At 24.4% G+C, this 22,593-nt stretch overlaps 1 protein-coding gene across 3 annotated transcripts in view; it reads right to left on the reverse strand.

Moving 5' to 3' along the window:
• The window catches only part of LOC129612557 (putative uncharacterized protein DDB_G0286901), a 142,558-nt gene that overhangs the window by 44,725 nt on the left and 75,240 nt on the right, over positions 1–22,593 (reverse strand). For all 3 annotated transcript variants that reach the window (XM_055526225.1, XM_055526223.1, XM_055526222.1), the window contains exon 4: positions 5,535–6,580. In XM_055526225.1, coding sequence (XP_055382200.1) covers positions 5,535–6,477 — 943 coding nt within the window. In that variant the 5' untranslated portion in view covers positions 6,478–6,580. The remainder of the gene's footprint in view (positions 1–5,534; positions 6,581–22,593) is intronic.

Below are 22,593 nucleotides of genomic sequence, written 5' to 3' on the forward strand. Positions count from 1 at the left end.
GTTATGAATATAAAGTTAACAAAAACCGTACAAGGAAGTAATTCCAAAGTTAATGAATTTAAAGAACTCTACTTAATATATAGTTTGCAAAATGTTGTTGAATGATTTCAAAGAAATTATAATTATTATTATTTTACTTTAGATGACAATATGGTGGCAGAATGTTATTTGATGATGATGATGATGAAAATGATAAAGATGATGATTGTCAAGACAATGATTATTAAATGAAATTTCAATGAAGCTGAAAAATTGAAAAGAATGAAACAGGAAACAATTTTAAGAGAAGGCGGTAAATTTTCTTTTACCATGATCATTGAAAATAATTTTAAATATCAAATTTCAATTGGTTATGAAAATTGATTTTGAAAATTATTTTTTATAATACAAAGTTCAGTTCGATATTGAAATAATTTATAAGAAGATTAGCTATATGAAATTAATATTACAGTGGTATATGGCATACTGTTTAGCATGATGCATTTTGAGCAGATTGTTGACACATTTTTATTCATAATGGGCCCAAAAATAAACTTTTTCGAGTATATTAGCACGTGCAAATTACCAAGAAAAGATCACCGTGAAAAATTATTTTTAAAAATGCTACGTAATCTGGTTATCCTATTTATTTCTTTATTTAAAGTTGCATATTCATCATGGCAATGGTTGAAGATAAAAACGTTCAGTTGCTAAACGTTCAGTTTAGTTTCCATCAACTAAAAAAACATCTTTGCAAACATCTATTTCATAACGGGCAATACATAGTGACCTTTTTGGAATGAAACGACTATTCGGCAATAAATTTTATTTTTTATTCACACTAAATTCGACAGTTTTGCTTATAACCCTGCCATCTTCATTCTTTTTTTAAACAACTGAACTTTTATTTTCGCAAATATTTTACACGGTTTTCATTTCATACTCACATGTAACTCTATTTGCTTTGACGAAGACAAATGAAGAGAAGTAAAATTACGTAGTCAAATTTGGCAACTTGATGACAGTTTTCGATCGTTCACGAATTCATCCTATACTTTTTATTACAAATAATTAACCATAAAGGCATAAATAGATTAAAAAAAATAATAAAATTATAAAATTTACCTGGATTTATTGGAAGGGAAAATATTAAAACCTCATTATTTTTACCGTTTTAATACGATCAAATTACTTATTATTAAAAAATCTATATTGTGCATATTTTGTTGTTGAATGTACATACTTCAAAAGGGGCTTCTCAAATTTACGGTATTATCATTGAGCTTATAATAAATGCCATATATTAACAATTTAAACATACATTCATATTATATTCCAATTTTTATACCCTGCACTTCGTGAAGGGTATATTAACTTTGGTATGGAGTTTGTAACTACTTGAGGGAGTCATCTGCGGTATGGACATATATATATATTCTTGCTCAGCGTAAAATTCTGCGTCGATTTAGACATGTACGTCTGTCCGCCCGTCCGCCCGATCGCATGATAACTCAAAAACGAATAATGCAATCGACACCGAACTTTCAGAAGTTTTTTCTTTGGTGCCAACCCTATTGTTATTGGACTAATTCGGACAACGGGTTCTGGTAGCTGCCATACAACTCCAAGAGTTTATTTTAAATATTTCAAAAACTAATAAAGCTATAAATATAAAATTTTGTATACATCTGTCCAATTATATTCTACACATGCTATAAAAATTATAATGGGATAGCTGCACCGGTTCGGGTGGCTGTCATACAACTCCAACAGCAAAATTTTTATATTCCGCAAAATAATAAAGTGAGATTCATGAAACTTGGCAGTTGTGTGTCCGATTATAGATCAGATATATTTGTGAAATTTTGATGGAATTTCTTGACAGGTTCAGGTACTTGTCATACAACTCCAAAAACTAATTTTAAATATTTGGAAAAATTATAAAGTCAGATTCATGAAACTTGGCAGTCGTATGTCCAATTATAGGTCAGATATATCCTTGAAGTTTCTATAAAATAATTTCACAGGTTCGAGTAATTGCTACACAATAACGAAAGGTGCAGGGTATAATTCAATCGGTTTAAACCGACTGAAACGTTTTTACTTGTTTTTTATTTTAATTGTATACCGTTACACGTGTATTATAAAATGATGTTTTTATACTAATATTTTGTTGAAATTTATTAAACGAGCAAAATTATCGCAATATTCGAAATTGCTCAGAAATAATATAATATTGTTCTTCTAAAGTAGCTTAGAATATATTTTATACAAATGTCTTTTGATTATTAAGTTTTGTATTACAATTAAAAAACACATTTTAACACTTTATATTTTGTTAGAATTCTATAAACATAAAATTGTATTGATTTCAGCAACTTGCTGGAAATTTCTAAGATTAATATTGTGTGATAAATTTGATTAGTGTTTTGTTTTAACATAATTTGTATGCTTGTACTTTATCGTATCAGTTTCTCGTGACACCGATTAGGATTATCTAATATTCCTGAATTTGACATTTCTATCTAAAAATTTTAGATTTTGTTTTCTTTCAAACATATTTTCACACAATAATAGAAAATTATTAATATCAATTTCATAATTTAAAACTCCATCAACGTATTATTATTTGACTATAACAATAAAATGGATGATTTTTAAGCACTATTGCTTTAAGTATACGAGGGTTGTTCCAGAATTAAGTAGAATAACCAAGAAAACACAAAAATTTTGAAAAAAAAAATAAGCCTGGCAGAAAGCCCTATCATTTTAAGGATTAACTGTCACACTTTTTTTTTTTTTTTTTCCTTTCAGATTACCGACTATTAATAGTAAAACTTTTCAGTAAATTTTTAATATGAATAAAATTGGTCATCGTTATGTCATTCAATATTTTCAGCCGGTATCAAAAGTGGACTAGATTCTACACTAGGGGAGTCTGCTCCCTCATATGCAATGATTAAAAATTGGGTAGCGCAGTTTAAACGTGGCCGAACGAGCTGTGAAGATGAACATCGCACTAGTCGACCAAATGAGGTCACCACGCCAGAAACGGTGAAAAAAATCCGCAAAATTATACTAGACGACCGTCGATTGAAAGTGCGTGAGTTAGCTGATATATTAGGCTTATCAAAAAGTGCTGTACATCGGATATTGACCGAATTGAAGTTTGAACTGCTTCTTCACGCACCCTATTCACCAGATTTAGCCCCCTCAGATTACTTTCTATTTCCAAACTTGAAAAAAATGGTTTGGCAGAAGAAGATTTTTTACAAAAGGAGAGGTAGAGTCTGGTGCTGATGTCTATTTTGCAGAGTTTCCCAGTTCTTACTATAAAAATGGTATCGAAGCAATTCAACACCGCTGGCGAAAGTGTATCGACCTAAAAGGAGAAATAAAAATAAATTTTGTTAAAATTTTCGTGTTTTCTTCGTTAGGCTACTTAATTCTGGGACAGACCTCGTTCAAGTATAAATACAGTTTTCAATTTATAGAGGAAAACATGGGAAAAATTGCTATCATCACGAATCAATTTTTAGATAGAATTTTTAAAATGTTTGTCATCGATACCTCTAAATTAAAGTTCAATCAAAAGAGACTATGTCGATTGGAAGTTCAGTATTCTAGATACACTAGCTATCTAACACTCTCCTTAGGTGATACAAGTGTATCAAAACATAACCGGGGATACTAAGGGTTAGTTTCACGTATACTCTACAGAAAATTTACTAGTTATAATAATAGGTAATTTTTAATCTTTTATATGGACACGTATTCTTTCACGTAAATAATAATAAATATTAACAAAAGATATCAACTATATGACAAGTACGATAAAATGTTCTAATGTTTTATTAGTTAACTAGATTCACTATACAAGTACCAATGAATACGAATGTCTGTTTGGAGGTTATTATATATTAATTACTCCGTTTATAAGATTAAAAAATAGAGGAATAAGATGGAGATTTATTGTATGATTCTGTAATAGTTCTACTTCTCCATACAAAATCAAAAATAATTTTGTGTCAATTTTTAAATTTGGTAAATGCGATATGACCTAGAAAATGACAATCATAATTTTATGGAAAATGCCAAACCTTCAAAGTTAATTTTTTAAAAAGTAAAACCCTGCTGGATTTAAAAGAATGTTATTGAGTTTGTCTTGGAAATTAATTTACATCGTATTTCATAGCCCAATGAAACACACAGTGCCCAAATTTTATAAGAATAAGTTCAAGAATAGGGTTACCAATCTGAAAAGAAGATAAGATCGAAAAAATAGTCAAAGTTTATACGTCAAATAGTTGTTCTGGTCTTAGTTATCTAGCTATTGCTGTATTATTAAGATTTGTTAAGGTTTACACTATTAAGGTTTTTCTTCTATATATTCTCAAATTTCAATCTCACCTATTTTAACAATTCTTTTAATCACGTTTAATTAACACTTTTCTTTGGAAATTTTTCTACAAAATTTAAATGAATTTTTTCTTAAATATTTTTTAAGTTATTTTTGTGTTTCTTTTATATTAAGAAAATTGTACAATATTAAAATATAACAAGAAGTAAAAATAAAAGAAGAAGATAATTCACAACTTAAAAAAAAAAATTATTTAATGGTGATAATTAAAAGGTAAACTATTTTTAAGAATTCAATTTTAAGGTGGTCATGTTTTTATGTGTGACCATGAATATCAAATATTTACATAGGGCATATGCAGTATTGCAGACTAAAAGTTATTGAAGTCAATTCAAAATAAAATCACGTTCATTAAATAGAATATACATATAAATCTACAAGACTTTATTGGAAGCATAAATATTTGAAAAATAGGTTATAATTAAGAGTACGATTACACATTCGTATATATATGTATTTTGTATGTTTTGATTGTGAGATGAAATTTTAAAATTGGATCATTAATTATGGTGTAATATTTATGTAATTTGTTAGATCTTTTGAAGGTTCCGGTCTAAAATCTTGTATATGTAGAAAAAACTATTTTATATGATGTACAATTAGAATATTTGATATCTCACATATTGTGGAAATTTATGTCACATCTTATTCATATAAGAAAAGTAAAATTTTGAACAATGAGTGTAAAGAAATTTTTTAAATTAAATATCTTGGTGACATTTACATGTCGTATGTAAAGCATATTTTCATTTTCGCTTAAAACTTACAAGACGTTTAATTAGAAAGCAAATTTTCAAATTGCATTCATCTATTAACACTTATAATAAGTTGGCTCTTATCACGTATTGATTCACATTGGAATTTGATACTATTAAAATTAAACAAATTTACTATTCCCGAGGTATGATTTCAAGGGAAATAAAAGGTGCCTCCTTTAAATAATGGTGACTGTAGCCAAAGAATTATTGAAATTAGAATTTGGCAGAAAGTTATATTGACATATTAATTGGCATCCAAGATTATGTTCTTTAGCTTTCCTCGATTATAATACGAGCATATAGGGATTTTTTTTTACTTTTTCGATTCACTTAAAGTGGAAATTAAAGCCATTATTAAAACCATAAATTTTACATACCATTGCTCTCATTATAATTCTTTTTATTTGTTGATTCATCTGTATATGATGCAGCTGTTGTTGATGTTGTCGTAGTTGTTGTTGAATTTGAAAATGATCTACTAGTATGTTGATTATTTGTTGTTGCTAATTTTCGATTAGTAGAATATTTTGATGTTGTTCCATTACAATTATTAATTGATTTTGATAAAATATCGTAATTATTATTATTATTGCTATTATTGTCATTAATATGTGTATTATTCATTGCTGAAGAAGATGTATTTAATGTTATGCTACTATTATTCTTTGTTGTTATTATTATTGAATTATCATTATTGTTATTATTATTATTATTATTGTTGTTATTATTATTGCTGCTAGTATTTTGTAAATTTATATCAGTCTTTCCATTTATTGTATTTCCAATTATAATATTCGATATTAATTTTTTATTATCATTATTATTATTATTAAGATTATTTAAAATTTTTTCATTACAAATTAAATTATTATTATTGCTATTATCATAATTATTATTATTTTTATTAATATTGTTATTATTATTAATTATACTATTATATTTATCATTATTAATTATTTTATTTGAATTTGATTGAAATTGATATTTTTGATGATTTTGATGTTGATGTAATAACTTTGGTTGATATTGTTGATGTTGATGATTTGTTGATTGTTGATGATTTGTTGATTGTTGCTGTTGTTGTTGTTTTTGAAATTGATTAGAATTTAAACGACTTTGTGTTAAATTCGTACAACTTAATATCATAACTGGTGAATCATGTAAATCAGGTAATGATGATGATATTGATAAATTACCGATATTAGCATTTGATAGAATTGATGATGATACTGATCGGCATGTTCCTTGATGAGATCCATTTGATGTTATTGTTGTTATATTTATGCTATCACCAGATTTTCTTGTTTTAAATATTCGCATTTTCTTTTTATATATATACTTTTTTGTTTTGTGTTTTCAAACTATTATAATAATTCTTTTACTGGTTTTACAGTTAATAAAAAGTGTTGTACCTATTGTATACCTGGAAGTAATTAAAGAAAAAAAAATTGTTTTTAATATTAAAATAGCATATAGTTAAATTTTAATCATTATTGTGGTTTATTTTTGTCGAAAAATTCTGTGGTGTAACAATAGCAAACTTGTTACTTGTAAAAAGACATTCAGTGAAAGTGAAGACATTAAATTTCGACTAAAATTTTAATTTATGAATATTTATATTAAATATTGAGGATAGGATCTAGGTTTTTTACTTTGATTTTGACTCAATAATTTGATATATTCAATATAATTTCACCAACATATATAGATTATCACTCAATTCTAAGTGTAAGTACAAAAGAAATTTCGTATTCCATAAAAAATTGTATTCTGGCCTTATTTTGTACTTAGGCCTATGGAATTCGCTCGATATTGTTAGTCTGCAATTTATTGCTGCCCCTTTTTCTACTTTTAAATGTTCACTACCTTATTATGTAATTAAAAAATAGTGAAAATTTAATTGATTCAACAACACACGGAATATTACAATTATTATTTGTGTGTAGACAAAAAGTTTTTCCTTCAGAAAAAAGTGTTGTTTTTAATGTTTTAACTCATGCAAACAATAATCTAATTTTTATAGTACTATATTTATAAAAAAAAAAAACTATCAATAATGAAGTTTTATCACACCATTTTTGAATTTACTTTTATGAAAAAATAAAAAAATGTGGTATAATAATGGTAATGTATTTATTCAGGAACAATTCACGAACAAAATTTTACTTTTCAATGAAATAAACTGTGAAATTTTAATTTTCACTCGATTTCAATTATCAATTGGATTAAAAAAACTTAAATATTGTATTTATAAAAAAAATACCTTAAAATTTTATTATAGAAAATTTTTGATTTTCAGCTCAAAAAAAAAAAAATAAAAAAAAATCGGATCATTTTGTGGTTAAGTAGTTGAGGTTATCACCATGTAATTATTAAGCTTTCTATTATATATTATAGCTATAGGATTTAAAAGAAGAAAATAAAATTTTTGAAAACGTGTATAATGAAAAAAAAAAAATAAATTTCTAATAATATTTTATTTTCTTTAAATGTATGAAAATTATTAAAAATTAAATACAAAAAAATTAATTCGGAAATATTTCAAAAGATTTAAGGGAGAAACTTGAAAAATAATTTTAAATTGAGTGGAAAATAGATTTTTAATTATTAAAATTATGATGATTTTTCCCTCATGGCGACTTAAACTAAACCAACTAAATAAGAGTAATAAAATTGTTAACCCGCATTTTTTTTATTATTATCCCTGACCAAGTAGAAATTTAACTTACTTTCACTTCCAAAATATATTTCTAAAATAAATTTTAAATTCTGATTGATTTCATTTATTAGATTAAGTAACGAAAATATTCCAAAAACAAAAATATTTTTCTAAATTTTGAAATTTGAATATATTTCAAATAATTTTTAAAGCAAATTACATTATCTCTTTTTTATCGAAGCACAGATATACTGCAGTCATAACTAGTTAAATGATTAGTTAGTCAGAATGACGGACACTCTTATAGTAAACACCATGGCATCGTTTTGTTGTCTCTATCTCATGAAATTCGGTAATAAACGTTTGTTATATTAAGACTAATCGTTCCAAGAGATAGAAGAATTAGTAAAAAATATAGTTTTATACTAATTACTACAACCTATCAACAACTGGCAAATTGATTATTTTCTAGGCGACAGCCAGTACTAAAATATATCTGTTTTGACAGTGTTAACATTAGGGCATGTACTTGTTCTGTATTCAATTGGCTATCCATGATCAGCGACCCATGCGTATGGTCATATTGTTCTTTTTCTAATTTTCTAGTAAATTCTTATGTCCCGGAAGAAAAAATCATATAATTGATTTGCCACAATCGGCTTGATAATCTTAGTTTGCTCATTATAATAAATTTTAAAAGTAATTATTGTAGCTTTTTATATTTAAAGTTTTGCAGCAAAGAAAGAAATTTTAAAATTATGACACATTACTTTATGCTCTTAAATAATTTTGTTATTGTAAGTAGTTGTAAAATGTGTAAGAAATATTAAGCATATACAGTTAAATTTTTTTTACAAAAATTTTTTAATCTTTCCAATTAATCTAATATGGCATTCAACCTTTTTAAATTTAATCCTTATTAAATATTAAAACTTTTTTTATATAATTTAATTTGAATTCTTTCAATGTGCAAGAACAACAATTAACTCTATGAATTCGACTAATTTCGTTTAAATGCTATCATGATTTTACTTTTTTATCGTACACTAAAATATTATATTTATAATTAGTAATATAAAAAAATAGCTATGGTGTACATGTTATATTTTTACGGTATAATACGTACAAGAATAATAAAAATTAAAAATATTTAATTATTTTAAATTTACTACTTTTATGCTCTTAGCATTTTACATCTAATTAAATGAAAAAAAAAATTATTTTAATTTTTATGTTTATTTATAATTAAAAATTATAAAATGTTAAACAAATCTTACACTTCTTTTATTTGATTTTAAATGAATCCTGTATACTTGAATTGTATTATGAATATGGTGTTGCAAATAATATAAAAATTAAAAATTTTTATCTTAAATTATTATCTATAATTATCGTTTATCATGCAATTTATTAAAAAAATTTTTTTTTTGTTTTTACGAGAGAGATCAAATTTTCCTATTGAAAAGAATAAATGTATAGTTTCAGGGTGCTTTTCAAGAAGATTGACATTTGTTCCAAGAAGAATAAAGTTAAAGCAAAAATTTATTAAGTAAATTAAATTATCGCACACATTTGCGAGAACAATGACATAAGTCAAAATGTAGAGTCGCAAACTTGCTTTTGTATGCTATTATATAAAGTTTTTCTGTAACAAAATAAATATAGAAAATTTTTTCATATACTTCTAGAATAGTTCTATACCAATGTTCTTTAGTCTTCTATAATAATTTACACTTGGCTATAAATACTTTAAATTTCGGAAGTCGAAGTTATATTTTTGGGTTGTTTCGTTATTCTTCACAATGTGTGTAATGTGTCCATATATGTGTGTGTATTATGCATGCATTAACATACATATTATATGTAATTTAAAAAGATGATGACATGTCCGAGATTTTGAAAATAAATTGTGTAGGTATATATACAAATTCATATGGAATTTTAAATTTAGACGTAAAATATTCTAAATCAAAATATTATGTTTCGAGTTAATTCAAGTTAAAAATTTAAATTGAAATATTTATTTGGTTTTTCAATATACGAGTATGAATAATTACCTAACAACAACAATATTATATCATCAATTTGAAATTTTTGAACTATATAGGTATATACGAGTATAAACACAGTTGACGTTAAAACGGGTTTAGAGCAGAATAGTAAAAACTCGTAAGGAATTTGGGTGGTGGAGAAATATCCTGACTCGCTTAAAGATTAGGAAAAAAAATGTTCTGACTTGCGTCTTTACATATGATGATATAAAAATCAAAATACTTTTACAAAATAATAGGCATTAGAATAAGGTACTATAGGATATAACTTTCTTAACAGAAAGAGCAGAAGAGTTATTTACGGTTCCTATTATCTTACAAAGACTTATGAAAAAAAAAAATTTTTCATAACTTTGAAACCAACCTATAAAATTAAGTTAAACTATAAGGTAAATCACAACTAAAGAGGTTTAAACAATTATTAAATTCGAATTTTATACAAAAAAATAAAAATTCTTATCTTGGACAGTTTCTCTCTTTACTCTTGGAAATATTTGAATATATTATGATATACAAGCTCATGTACATATAATATATGTGTATATATAATTTTTAAAAATTATTATACTTTTAGTGAATCTTATCATCATATTGTTATACATATATTGGCATGAGATATAAAGAAGATGAACGCAATTTAACTATATAATTTTAATTCTTATACTAAATTTATATTTTAATTCCTGTTTACAAAATACATAATACTATATATATACTATATATATATATATATACGTAAACATATGACTAATAAATTTCATATTATTAAAAAAATATTTTCAAACAGTATTATTAATTTAATATTTTATTTATAATGGCATAATAAAACATAAAAAAATATATATTTTAGTCATTAATTTTTTCTAATACACAAAAAGAAATTATTAATTATTGTATTCCAAATTAATTATAACTTTATTTTATATTTTATTAGGAAATATTAATATAATAAATATTAATAGCTTGAACATATCCGGAAGAATCAAAATGAATTTAAGTACATAACCTATCATAATGAAATTAAAATTTAGCCCAACAATTTTTGTATTACATTTATAATTATTATCTTAGTATAACAGGGTATAATCAATTGTTTCTGAGGCCAAATAGTTTCTAATTCTTTACTCTATATAATATATTTAGTTATTTATATAAAATCAAAAATTAAGAAATGAAAATGTAAGTTAAAAAAGAAAAAAGAAAATTGTGTAGGCCTATCTAAATCCTAAACTCAAATATATTGACGAACACAACAATTAAATAATGTAAACTAAATGTAAAAAAATAAAATATCCTACAGTTATTAATTTTAAATAACTATTTTTAATTTTAAACTATGAAAATTATGCAGACGCCATTTAAGTATACCGTATAAATGTTAAAATATAAAGAAAAAAAAAAATTCTAGAAAACATGATTTTTTTTCTTCATTTTCATTTTAATAGCAGATTTAAGTACCACTAGTGTTTAAGGTATAGGCATATTATATCTTATGTATTGGTAGCTATGTAGTATAATAACTAATTACAAGTGCGATGCCTATAAGCTTTAATTAGATAAAAAAAATAAAACGAAGAAAAAGAAAAAAATATTAACTAACAATCATTATTTCTGTCTTACAGTACCAGCCAGCTACTGTATAAGCGTGTTTAAAAGATGATTTTTAAAAGGATATACAGGAGACATTTAATTAATTTTTTTTTTCTCATTCTTACTCTATTCAAGTCACTTTATATTAGCTGTTCATTTTTAGAAATATTTTTAATGTGATTCTTGGGCTTATTTTTGTATTTTGTTTTTTAAGTGCAGATAATTCAAGTAAAAAGATTCTATATGATATTTTGTAAAATTGATAGTGATAAGATATGTGCAATCATACGTAATATGATTATATACAATATAAGAGGATGATGGCTGCTCATATTTAAAATGTACATATATATATTCATAGACTTATATGTATAGTAATAGAAATAGCAATAGCGAATAATTGAATGTGGTTAGCTGAAAGGAATTCAAATAATTATATAGAGTGCATATTTCGAAAGTTGTTCGTATTTTTTTTTATTTAATATTGTAGTTTAGTTATTTTTACGCATTCTTGTTATATTTAACTTATATTTTTCGAATTGAATTTTTTCAGTTTTTTTTTTTTTTGCTTCTTAATAAGTAATTTTCATTTTAAACGGTTTAATGAAAAAACGAGAAAATATAGAGTTGATCTTGTCAACTCTGTGATACCCGTACGAATTTGTTATCTAATGTGCGAATAAATTTGCCATAACAGACTATGTGACAGACTATGATTTTACGTTGCAGTATTACCATATAAATTTGTGCAAAATTTCAGTACTGTGTTTTTCAAAATACTGTGTGTGCCAAACTACTATTGAAGTTGTATGGCAGCTACCAGAAACAGCCAAGCAATTTCAATGACTTTTATCAAACACGTTGGCCCTACTAATATATTCTTTTGTGTGAAATTTCAATACCACAGCTTTTATAGTTTCTGAGATAGAGAAAAAAAAACATTGAAGTTGTATGGCAGGTACCCGAACCAGTACTCCGATTATGTCTAATTTAAATAGGGTCCTGGCACTTATTGCAATAAATCACTTGTAAAAATTTGGTGATCTTAGCTCAATTAGTTTTTGAGTTATCGCTGAGAAGGACGGACGGACAGACAAAGCTAAATCAACTCAGAATTCGACGCTGATCAAAAACATACACTTGAGTCCATATTTCACACCATTATTTCTTAGCGTTACAAATGGTAAGGCAAATTTAGTATACTCTTCGAACATACGTTCGAGTACATGTATAAAAATAGTAAAAATACAATATTAAGAGCGCGGCATTAATAAAATAGAGTTAAGAGTTTAAGTAAAAAAAAAAATTATCAATAATTTAAAGCTTATAAGTATGTATATGAAGCAAATCAATTCCAAATAGTGGCGCCTATTTATCCTCTCCTATATGAACAACAAAAAAAAATTGAATTGAAAAAAAAATTGAGCAAAAGGGAAATTTCTCCTAAGTAATGATTTGGTAATTAAATGACAAACCTATAATATTATTAATTTGCTTTTACTTCTGCATTATAAGGTACTTTTAATTTATGTGTGGTTGATTGTATTAAAAAAAAATATTAAATAAATCTGGATTAAACCAATTGCTTATGAAGTAGTATACGTATGTGTTTTGCTCATTAAACAAAGGAAAATATAATTTTTCCATTTCAAGAAAATTTCCGATGGTTCTTAGTGCTAAACTCCTCTAATTGCATACATCTAGGTAGAAATGAAAAGAACTATTATAAATAAGAGAACATTATATCGTTACTAGCTGCGTTTTTACAGAAATTTGTTAAAGCTCATCATAGCTTCAAATGAATGGCCGAAAAGTAAACTTTTATTAATTTTTATATGCGATAATTCGGAAAGGGAGAAAAAAAATATTTATATAATCAAATGAATATTTTTATCATCTACTAGTCTAAGCTATTTTAATTTCAAATTTTAAGAATTTGCCATTTAAGAGAAACTTTCATAGAAAGTAATTAAAAATTTGGGAAAAAAAAATTAAAGTTCAATATAAAAGTCTATTTCTATAGCCATTTTGTTTTATTAATTTTGTCATTACGACAAATATTTACATTATATATTTAATTGTGCAAAAATTGTCATTTTTAGAACGTTTAGCATTAAAGCTTTTTAGACAGGAGGGAAAGGAAGAAAACTTAATTTTTAGGTATGTGCAAATATCTGACAAAGATCTGCTTGTTTAATTAATTTCAGTTTTGTCCTGAAAACTTTAAAAGTGCTGTATGTATTAAGACGGGATTTAAGTGAATGGAGAGAGTATAACTAACAATTACATTTTTTTCGATATTGTTATAAATGTAATATTATATAAAAACACTTAATCTAATCTGGTGATATAATATAATATATATATAACCTCATTTAATACAAAAAAAAAAAAAACAAATGTAAACTTAAACTGCATAAATTAAGTAATTATCTTATATAAAGTATATTAAATTACTACATTATTACTTTATTATTCTATATTAAATAAATAATTGTATCGAATTACATTACATATATTTGATTGTACTGTATATCAAGATGTTATGTAAGGTAATCTTAAGAAATAAAATTCATATCTGTAAAATAAGTTATCTGTAAAGTGATTTAAAATCAATATATAAAATGTATAGGTACGTAAATATCTAAGTATGAATATGTCTAAGTAATTCAAAACATATATTACAAACGATTTACAAAACCAGTTTATTTAAAATAATATTATTAAATTATTTGTTTTTAAATCAAGTTATTTTATATTTTTAGTATTTAATTTGAGTCTTATAAAATTTTAATTAATTATTTTTATAAAACTTATTTTGATAAACCAGAAAACACTTTTAACTTATCTTTAACATAATGTAAAATAAAAATTTTTATATTTAATAATAAAGATATTTTATACTATTTTAATAATAATTGTTACAATATTAAAGTAATAATTGCATGAGAATATAAAGACTTAGGCAGACATGCAATTATTAGTTTTGAAATTACCGCTTCTAATGCGTCAATTTAAATCGTAAAAAATTACAAACTGTTTGATTGTTTGATTGCATGTGATCATAGAGTTGCATATATGCGAGCTTGAATATAAACCTACGGAATACAAATAAGCAATCAATTACAAAACAAACAATTACAAAACAAAAAATTGCTTTTCTGCCTGAGCCCTATCTAATATCAAAGAATCCTTTATTTCTTTGATATTAGAATTAGGATTCTTTGATATTAGAATCCTTTATTTGAAATCTCTTTTTTTTCTAGAAAATTCAAATTCAGTCAGAATGACGTTTGTATGGATGGAATGACGTTTGTAATACATATATGGGAACTATAGGGATTTTCAATCCAGTTTTTTGTGGTATTCATGAATACGCGTTACTTTACTGATTCCCTTTAATTTTATCAAGAAATCGGACCGACATGATTTTAAAAATGTGTTCCTGAATTTTGATAAAGAACATCAATTTGCGAAAAAAATATTAAAAGTAAAGCCGGTTGATTTTGCCAAAAAAAATTTTTTGGAATTTCTTTAATTTTTTGTTGTTTTGTTGTTTTTTGAATTACCAAAATATCAGAATTTCTTTAATAAGAGCATATTGAAGCCCTTTATCAAAATTTGGCAATATGTTTTTTTTGAATCATTTTTATAATGTTAACGTGACGTTAACGCTATTCCAACTAAATTTTAATTTTAGGCTTGTATTTACATACATACATTAATAATTGACAGTATTTGAATATAAAAAAAAAATTCATAAATTTTCTCCACTTATATAACCGCGTCTATAAAACAACAATAACAACACAAAAATTATAACACGAATCTATCAAATTCCATGTTTTTGCATAACATCGCTTCTAAATCTGCAGAGAATATTAAAACAAATCCTAAATAAAAATTTTTAAATTTATTTCCAAATGTCTTTCATATAAAAATTACTTCAAGTTTAATTGTAGAAGTACAAATACCGACCTCATTATCGGCCGGCCATTCAATTGTTGAATAGTGATAATTCAATATCTATTTTGAATATCTGTAAACAAGTACACATTATTATGAGAAGAAATTTTTTCTTATGTATATGTTCAAAAATGTATTCATACTTCATCTGTATTACTTATAGGCAAAAAAAAAAATAACTTTTTCAACTTTCATTATTTTTTCATCTTATTTAAACAGCTAAACGTCTTGTCGCGCAAAAGTTTGTTTTAATTGTTTAAAATTACTTAAAACCTATATGTACAATGAATGTTAAACTAATCACATAAATTAATAGAAACATAAGTAGTGGGCTACATTATAACAAAGGGCAATCGAAAAGTTTTCAAATTCATTTTTTCTTTTTCCAAGAATTTTTAAAATTACCACAAAACTTCAAGCAAATTTTAAGAGTAAGCCCGTCCTCATTCAAATCTATTCTGGATTGGAATTTTATATAATTTTAAAAGTTCCCGAGAAACAACATTTTTACTTTCGAATGAATGAGACGCAAACAAAGACGCTTGAATAAATTTCACATTTTCTTACTGCTTTTTCTAAACAAGGCTCCTGTTATTTAAACTGAACTTCTGTTACTTTTCCATTGTTATTAGTAAAATATTTTTCGACTTGCCTAAATATTCATAGCTTTCATAAATATATGATATTTGTTAAGATATGCAAAAAATAAATAAAAAGAAAAGGTAAAGATACGAGTGGTAAGAAAAGTAAAAATCATTTGACTTTAATTGCAAAAAACAAAATGTAAATAATATGTAAATTAAATATTTGCACCTGAAGCCATCAAATAATAATGGATTTTACAATAAAAGAAAAGAGATTAAATAATACTGGACGGTGATTTTTTTTTTCACTATTTGCAGTGATTATATAAATATTAGCTAGTAAAATCACTGTACATGGACATTAATGTACGACGAGTATATGTACAAACTATTCAATTTGTAACCTCATATGTCAAAGATATTATAATGAAAAATGGCTAATAGATATTTAAAATTTAGCAAAGAAGAAATTAAAAGCAAATAAAAAGTAAAGATTTTAATTTATATTAGAGATTCAAAACCTAAATATTTGGACTTTTAGTTTAGCATCCATTATTATATTTTAAAGAATAACTGTGAATTTTAAGGTTTTGTTGGAGATTTTGAATTAAATTCTTTTCAGGTATTTCTTAAATAATTAATTATTTAAATACTAATTTGCTCAAGTACTATATCGGTGACAAATCTAAACATCACTTATAAGTAAATCTAAAGAAAAACCGAAAAAAATGCATGTAATTACTAAAACCGAAATGCACTGGTTGGTTGGCTGATTCACGGGGCATGTGCAGCAAGTCCACTAAACATCAATTAGCACAAATGTGCCGTTGCAATTCTATTTCAAAGGTATACTACAATTACACCTTTAAAATAAGATTTTAAGCAAATGTTTGCTATGATCTGTGCGAAGTGTGTGACTTTGAGGAATGATGAGGATATTTCGACCGAACTTTCAATAATTTAACAATATAATATAATTTTCCAAAGTCGAATCTAGTTCTAGATGATTCCACTTTCCGGTAAAAAAAGAACTTTGTTTGGAAATCATAATATTATTCATGACAAAATATTAAACAAAACTAAGTCAATTCGACATTGTGAAAATAATAAAATTTGACGTTATGATTATTGCAATAAAACACATTTTTATTGTCACAAAAAAAAAAATTAAAAGAAATTAAAACGAACATTAGACAATATTATGAGTTCACATTAACTGCATCTTTCTAAAACCAAGTATAACCAACTATGCTCAATTACGCCCAACTTCTGTTTTTCGTTAAAAGGCACGCCTGCAACAATCCCAGAATTATCAGACTAAAACTTAAATTTTTTAATATAACAACACTTAAAATGGTATAGATGACGACTTGAAGAATATTAAATGACTTAAAATTTGACAGAATGACTGAATGACAGAATGAATAGAATTTTTGCAGAATAGATCAAAATTCTTTACAAATCAAGTTGCCATTTTCACAATAATGAAAATACAATTTTAAATTAGTACGTATTATGATGTTAAATATTGTATTCAATAAGTTAACAATAATTTTTGACAAAAGCCGCCAATTAAGTTTTACTATAATATGTTTATTTAATTTTCAGTTAAATGACCAGATTCCGACCGCATTCTTACTATAATATTCTGTTGTAAACGATTCATTAAGCGGTACATAATATTATTTTTGCAAAAATCAAATATTCAGTGTCGAATGGTTATACATATGTAAGTAGATAGAATGGAATGTATCATATTTGAATTTGATTTAATTTTACATACAAAAAAAAAAAGAATAGAAAGGCAAAAATAAATCGCGATTAATGTATGTATGTATGTATGTATATTTAGCAGAATTTTATTATCAAACCATGGAAATAATAAAGACGGTTAATGGTCTTGAATGGTTTTTTTTTATGATTTTATAAAAAAAAAACTAAAGAGATTTTTGATGATTTTATTTTTTTTTTTTGTATTCAAGTAAATAAAAGATTTATGGGAAGATATATGAGAAGAATTTCGCGGAATTCTTTATTACGAGTATAAAATTAGTTTTTTCTTATACAAGTATACAAGCAAGTGTTATAAGTAGGTATGAACAAATAATGTCTTACAAAAACAACTTCTCTTTATAATTATATTTGAAATATGCTCATTTCTTATACTGGAATTCTACAATACAATGGAAATCGGTTAGAATTTCAATTTGACTTATGTGCGAAAGTTCAATTTTATTGTTATGAAGTTGATCATTATGATTGTCTATTTAATAGTTTTATATAATAACAATAAGTAAATGAAATTTTATAATTATAATAATTCTTTTCTATCATTTAGCAGTGACTTTATTGAAGTTTGAAAAGAATATAGTTAGTCGGAAATAAATTCTTTTCTGCTTTTTATGTACATACATAAATTTTATATACATAGATATTATTATTGTATGTAAAAAAATATTATATAAATAAATTTAATATTTAAATTCCGTTTATTTTATGTTTCAAAGTCTACGAAATTAAAAGCAATTCATTAAATAAATTTGAATCAAAACATTGGTTTGTAAAGCAGCATTTTTCCCTTAAAAAAATAGGTACATACATATATAGGCATGATTATTGCATATACTTTATTAAAATCTCAGAAGTTTGCTTAAGAAAGGAACGATATCAAAAATTTAAAAAAGAAACAGCTTTAAGATGAGTTCTTATTTCCAAACCATTTGTGTCATTCTATTGTTTAACTACATATATACTGTGTCACGATAGAAAAAACAAGTAACTATTTTTCTGCGTTTGTGAAAAAAAAATTGTGATTTTATTTCCATTACAATAAATTACCCAAAAATTTTATTGGGTGATTTATTGGTAAAATTTTATTGCCTATAGGTAAAAATTTTCTTGTAGAGAAATCAGCCTTCTATTTCAAACGGTAAAGAAGAAGGGAAGACTGACGGGGGGACGGACATCGAAAACTGATTTTAATTATTTCCTAGTTTGTAGGAAAAAAGCTAAAAAAGAAAACTGATTTTAAAGTTAATTATAATTATTTTAGCATATAAATTTATTTTAATAATTATAAACTAATTCGAATTAAATGCTCATAATATAATTATAATTCGTTTTAATTTTAATTTAATATTAACGTTATTTAATAACGGTTAAACAGTTATTTATGTATAATATAAATTTAATAATGAATACAATTTGAAAGTAATATTAAAAATTAAAATTCGTATGCATATAACAAATATACATATGTATATATATATACATATATTTAAATATACTTATTTTAAATGAAATCCAAATTAAGTCTATTGTGTTAATTAAAGAGAAACAGAGATATATTTTATATGCGCATATACATATGTATGTAGTTTTAAAACTAAGAAAAATAAGAGAAGAGGTTATTTAACTCTTGAAATTCATACGTACAGTCATATGTATGAATGTGCAAAAGCATATCAAAATTTTTTTTCTGAATTGTGTCGTAAAGAAGAAGGTTAAGAATCGTGTATTTTGATCGCTTATATTCTTAATGATCGAAAAAATCATAAGACTCTTTAAGCCATTCTGATTCATCATGAGGGAGAGTAAACTCAAATTTTACGTAAGAATAAAAAAGTCGATGGTTACAAAATATGATTTCCAATAATTTTTTTGAATTAAATTCCACTCATACAGAAACACCGGCGAGATAATAAAAAATTTTTTAATAACAATTCTAATATAAAAATTATGTAAAATTATCGAAGCCTGTGCTGTACAGAAATAATTAGAATAGCGGTAATTATTTTAGTTGTTTTTATTGCTTTTAAAATTGTACCCGGCAACACCATAATAAGTAATTTCATTAACTAACTGACAAATCTGTTAAAAATTTTTGCAAATAGCTGTGGATTAAATAAGTTTTAGATTTTGCCAATAGATTTTTCGGTAATTTGAAACCAGAACTATGAAAATATTGAACTTGAATCATTATAGGTATTAAGAAAATTTTAATAAAAATTAGAAATTAAACTCTGAATGTTACCAGTAACAAAACCCAAATTAACATTCATACATACATACCTGTGCGTATATTTATTGGACAAAGAACATTTCGGAAACTTTTTAAAAATTTTCTTTTAAAAAAAAAAGGTAAACATTTTTTTTTAATTTAAACTATTTAAGAATTTTTAGTAAGCATTCTTGTAAATAAAATTTGAACAAAAAATATTGTCTTTTTACAACAAAAAACAAAAATAAAAGTAAAGGCAAAAAAGAGATAAAATTTTTTTGTTCCTATATAAGGTTATTAACCTTTTTCTTCCATTGGAACTTTGAATTCACATTACTCTATGCTATTATTTTAGTTTTTTACACAAAATGTGCTTTTCCTCTTACTACTTACTATTATTATGCTTATAACATGTGCTGAAATTTTACTCCATATTTTAAAACGTAATTATAGGTTATTATCAGTTTTAAAAAATCTTTTTATTATCTTATCATTTCATATTATTAAATTATTTTTTAATTTAAAAAAAAAAAAACAAGATTTGGTATAGTTGATCATGTCAACTTTGTGGTACTGGCTCAACAGAGTTATTTAGAAATATATTTTAGAAATCATATACCGTCTTCATTATTTTGTTTTAAATGACATTATTATAGCCAAATTTTATATGAAGTTTAATAGCAATTACATGAACTGCTGTCTTGCGACTGCATCCAAATTTACTTGCTATTGAGTGAATAACATGAAAAAATATCTGTATAAATTTGTAAATAATTTAATAAATTCTTTTTGTTTTCATAATTTTTCCTAAACGATCAAGTGAAAATCGAATCAGAATTCAGAGGATTATATGCACTTATATTGTAATTTTATTTCTCACGAATGAAAATGGACTGGTAAGTTTATAATACCTTACAAACATACATACACACGTATCTCGCACAATGACAATAAAGTAAAACAATAATAAGAGTAAAAAAAAACTTAAAATGAGAAAAAACATGCTGTACAGTTTTAAAAAAATTAATTATAACGCCAACAACTTTCAACAACTTCTTAAAGTAGCATTTTCTATATGTAAGTAAATATACATACATATGTAAATATGTGGATAGAAAAGCTTTAATTTACGGTTTGTCTACGAATAATATATCATTTAAAAAATTTCTTACTTGCATGTAAATGTATATATAAAATCATAAATGATCATTATGACATGTTAAAAATTTAAATACCAGGCTATATAATACACATATACGTATGCGTGCATAAATAATACGTATACATATGTGTATAAATAAGAAAAGCCTAGTGGCATTTTAATCCTAAAATATCACAACAATCTTAATAATAACAAGTCATAACACTTACATGCATGCATAATAACTTAAAAATCTTTTTAAAATCATATGTGCACTTGTTATACTTTTAATAAATATACAAAAGTACTATTAAAAATTTACATACATATGCTGTATATAATAACTTGTGTGTGTACATATATGCACTGTATGTGGTACATATGACGAGTATTCATGATACATTAAATGTAATTTCAATTCATCATTATTGTATATCATTATAGAAGTCGGTTTTGTTCATTAATTATGACTATAGTGAAAATGATCGAGAGGAAAGCAAAAAAAAAAAACTGTAAAATCATTTAATTTATAAAGGCTATGGTACAAAATTCAATCACTATTATAAAAGATATTGTAATTGTGATTGAAAAGAAAAGGAAAAAAAATAACAACAATAAATAAGTCTACCCAGTGCTTTAAGCGAATCTAAATATAAAAATCATAAAAACTACAAGATATAATTTTAAAAAAAAACAAGAAAAAATTATCAAACAGGCTAAAAAAAAAATTTGCAATTCAAAAATTAGTCAACATTTTATAAGATTTTGTCGTGTTAACTTTCTATATAACATGAGACAAATTTAATCTAATAATAATATGCTAGTATGAAAAGTAAAAAATATATAAAATAAATAAATAAAAATAGATATTTATAAAGTTGACCTGACGCCATAAGTCTATAATATTAAATGCGATAACAGAGGATGTGAGTAATAGAAATGATATTCGAAATGATTTAGTCATGGATGTATAAATGAAAAACGTGAATTCAATTCCAATATTATATTTAATTTTAAAATTATATAGATCTATAATAAATAATTACATTGTTTATGTATATTAGGCTTATTAATTAGTATGAATATATTATTATAAATTAAAAAAAAAAAATTAAATTTTTAGGCATTTTGTAACTTATATACATGCATATTTAATTAGGTTATATGTAGTTTAAAAAAAAAATGTACCGATTTATACGTTACTCAATAGATTATGCAATTTATAAAATTATAGTTTACTATGAAATCGATTTGAATTTTTTTTTTTGAAATCATAATACGCACATTAGGTAAAATAATAAAGGAGGGTCAGACGTATGTATATAAATGATAGAAAAACAGACTATACACATATTATAATTAAATAATTTTTCCTTTTATTACTTAAGTTTCTGTTATATCTACTTATTTAATTCAAAATAATCATTTCATATATTGCTGCATCA

The sequence above is a fragment of the Condylostylus longicornis genome, unplaced genomic scaffold (genome assembly GCF_029603195.1).
Source record: "Condylostylus longicornis isolate FDR11 unplaced genomic scaffold, ASM2960319v2 ptg000075l, whole genome shotgun sequence".
In the NCBI taxonomy this organism is placed as follows: domain Eukaryota; kingdom Metazoa; phylum Arthropoda; class Insecta; order Diptera; family Dolichopodidae; genus Condylostylus; species Condylostylus longicornis.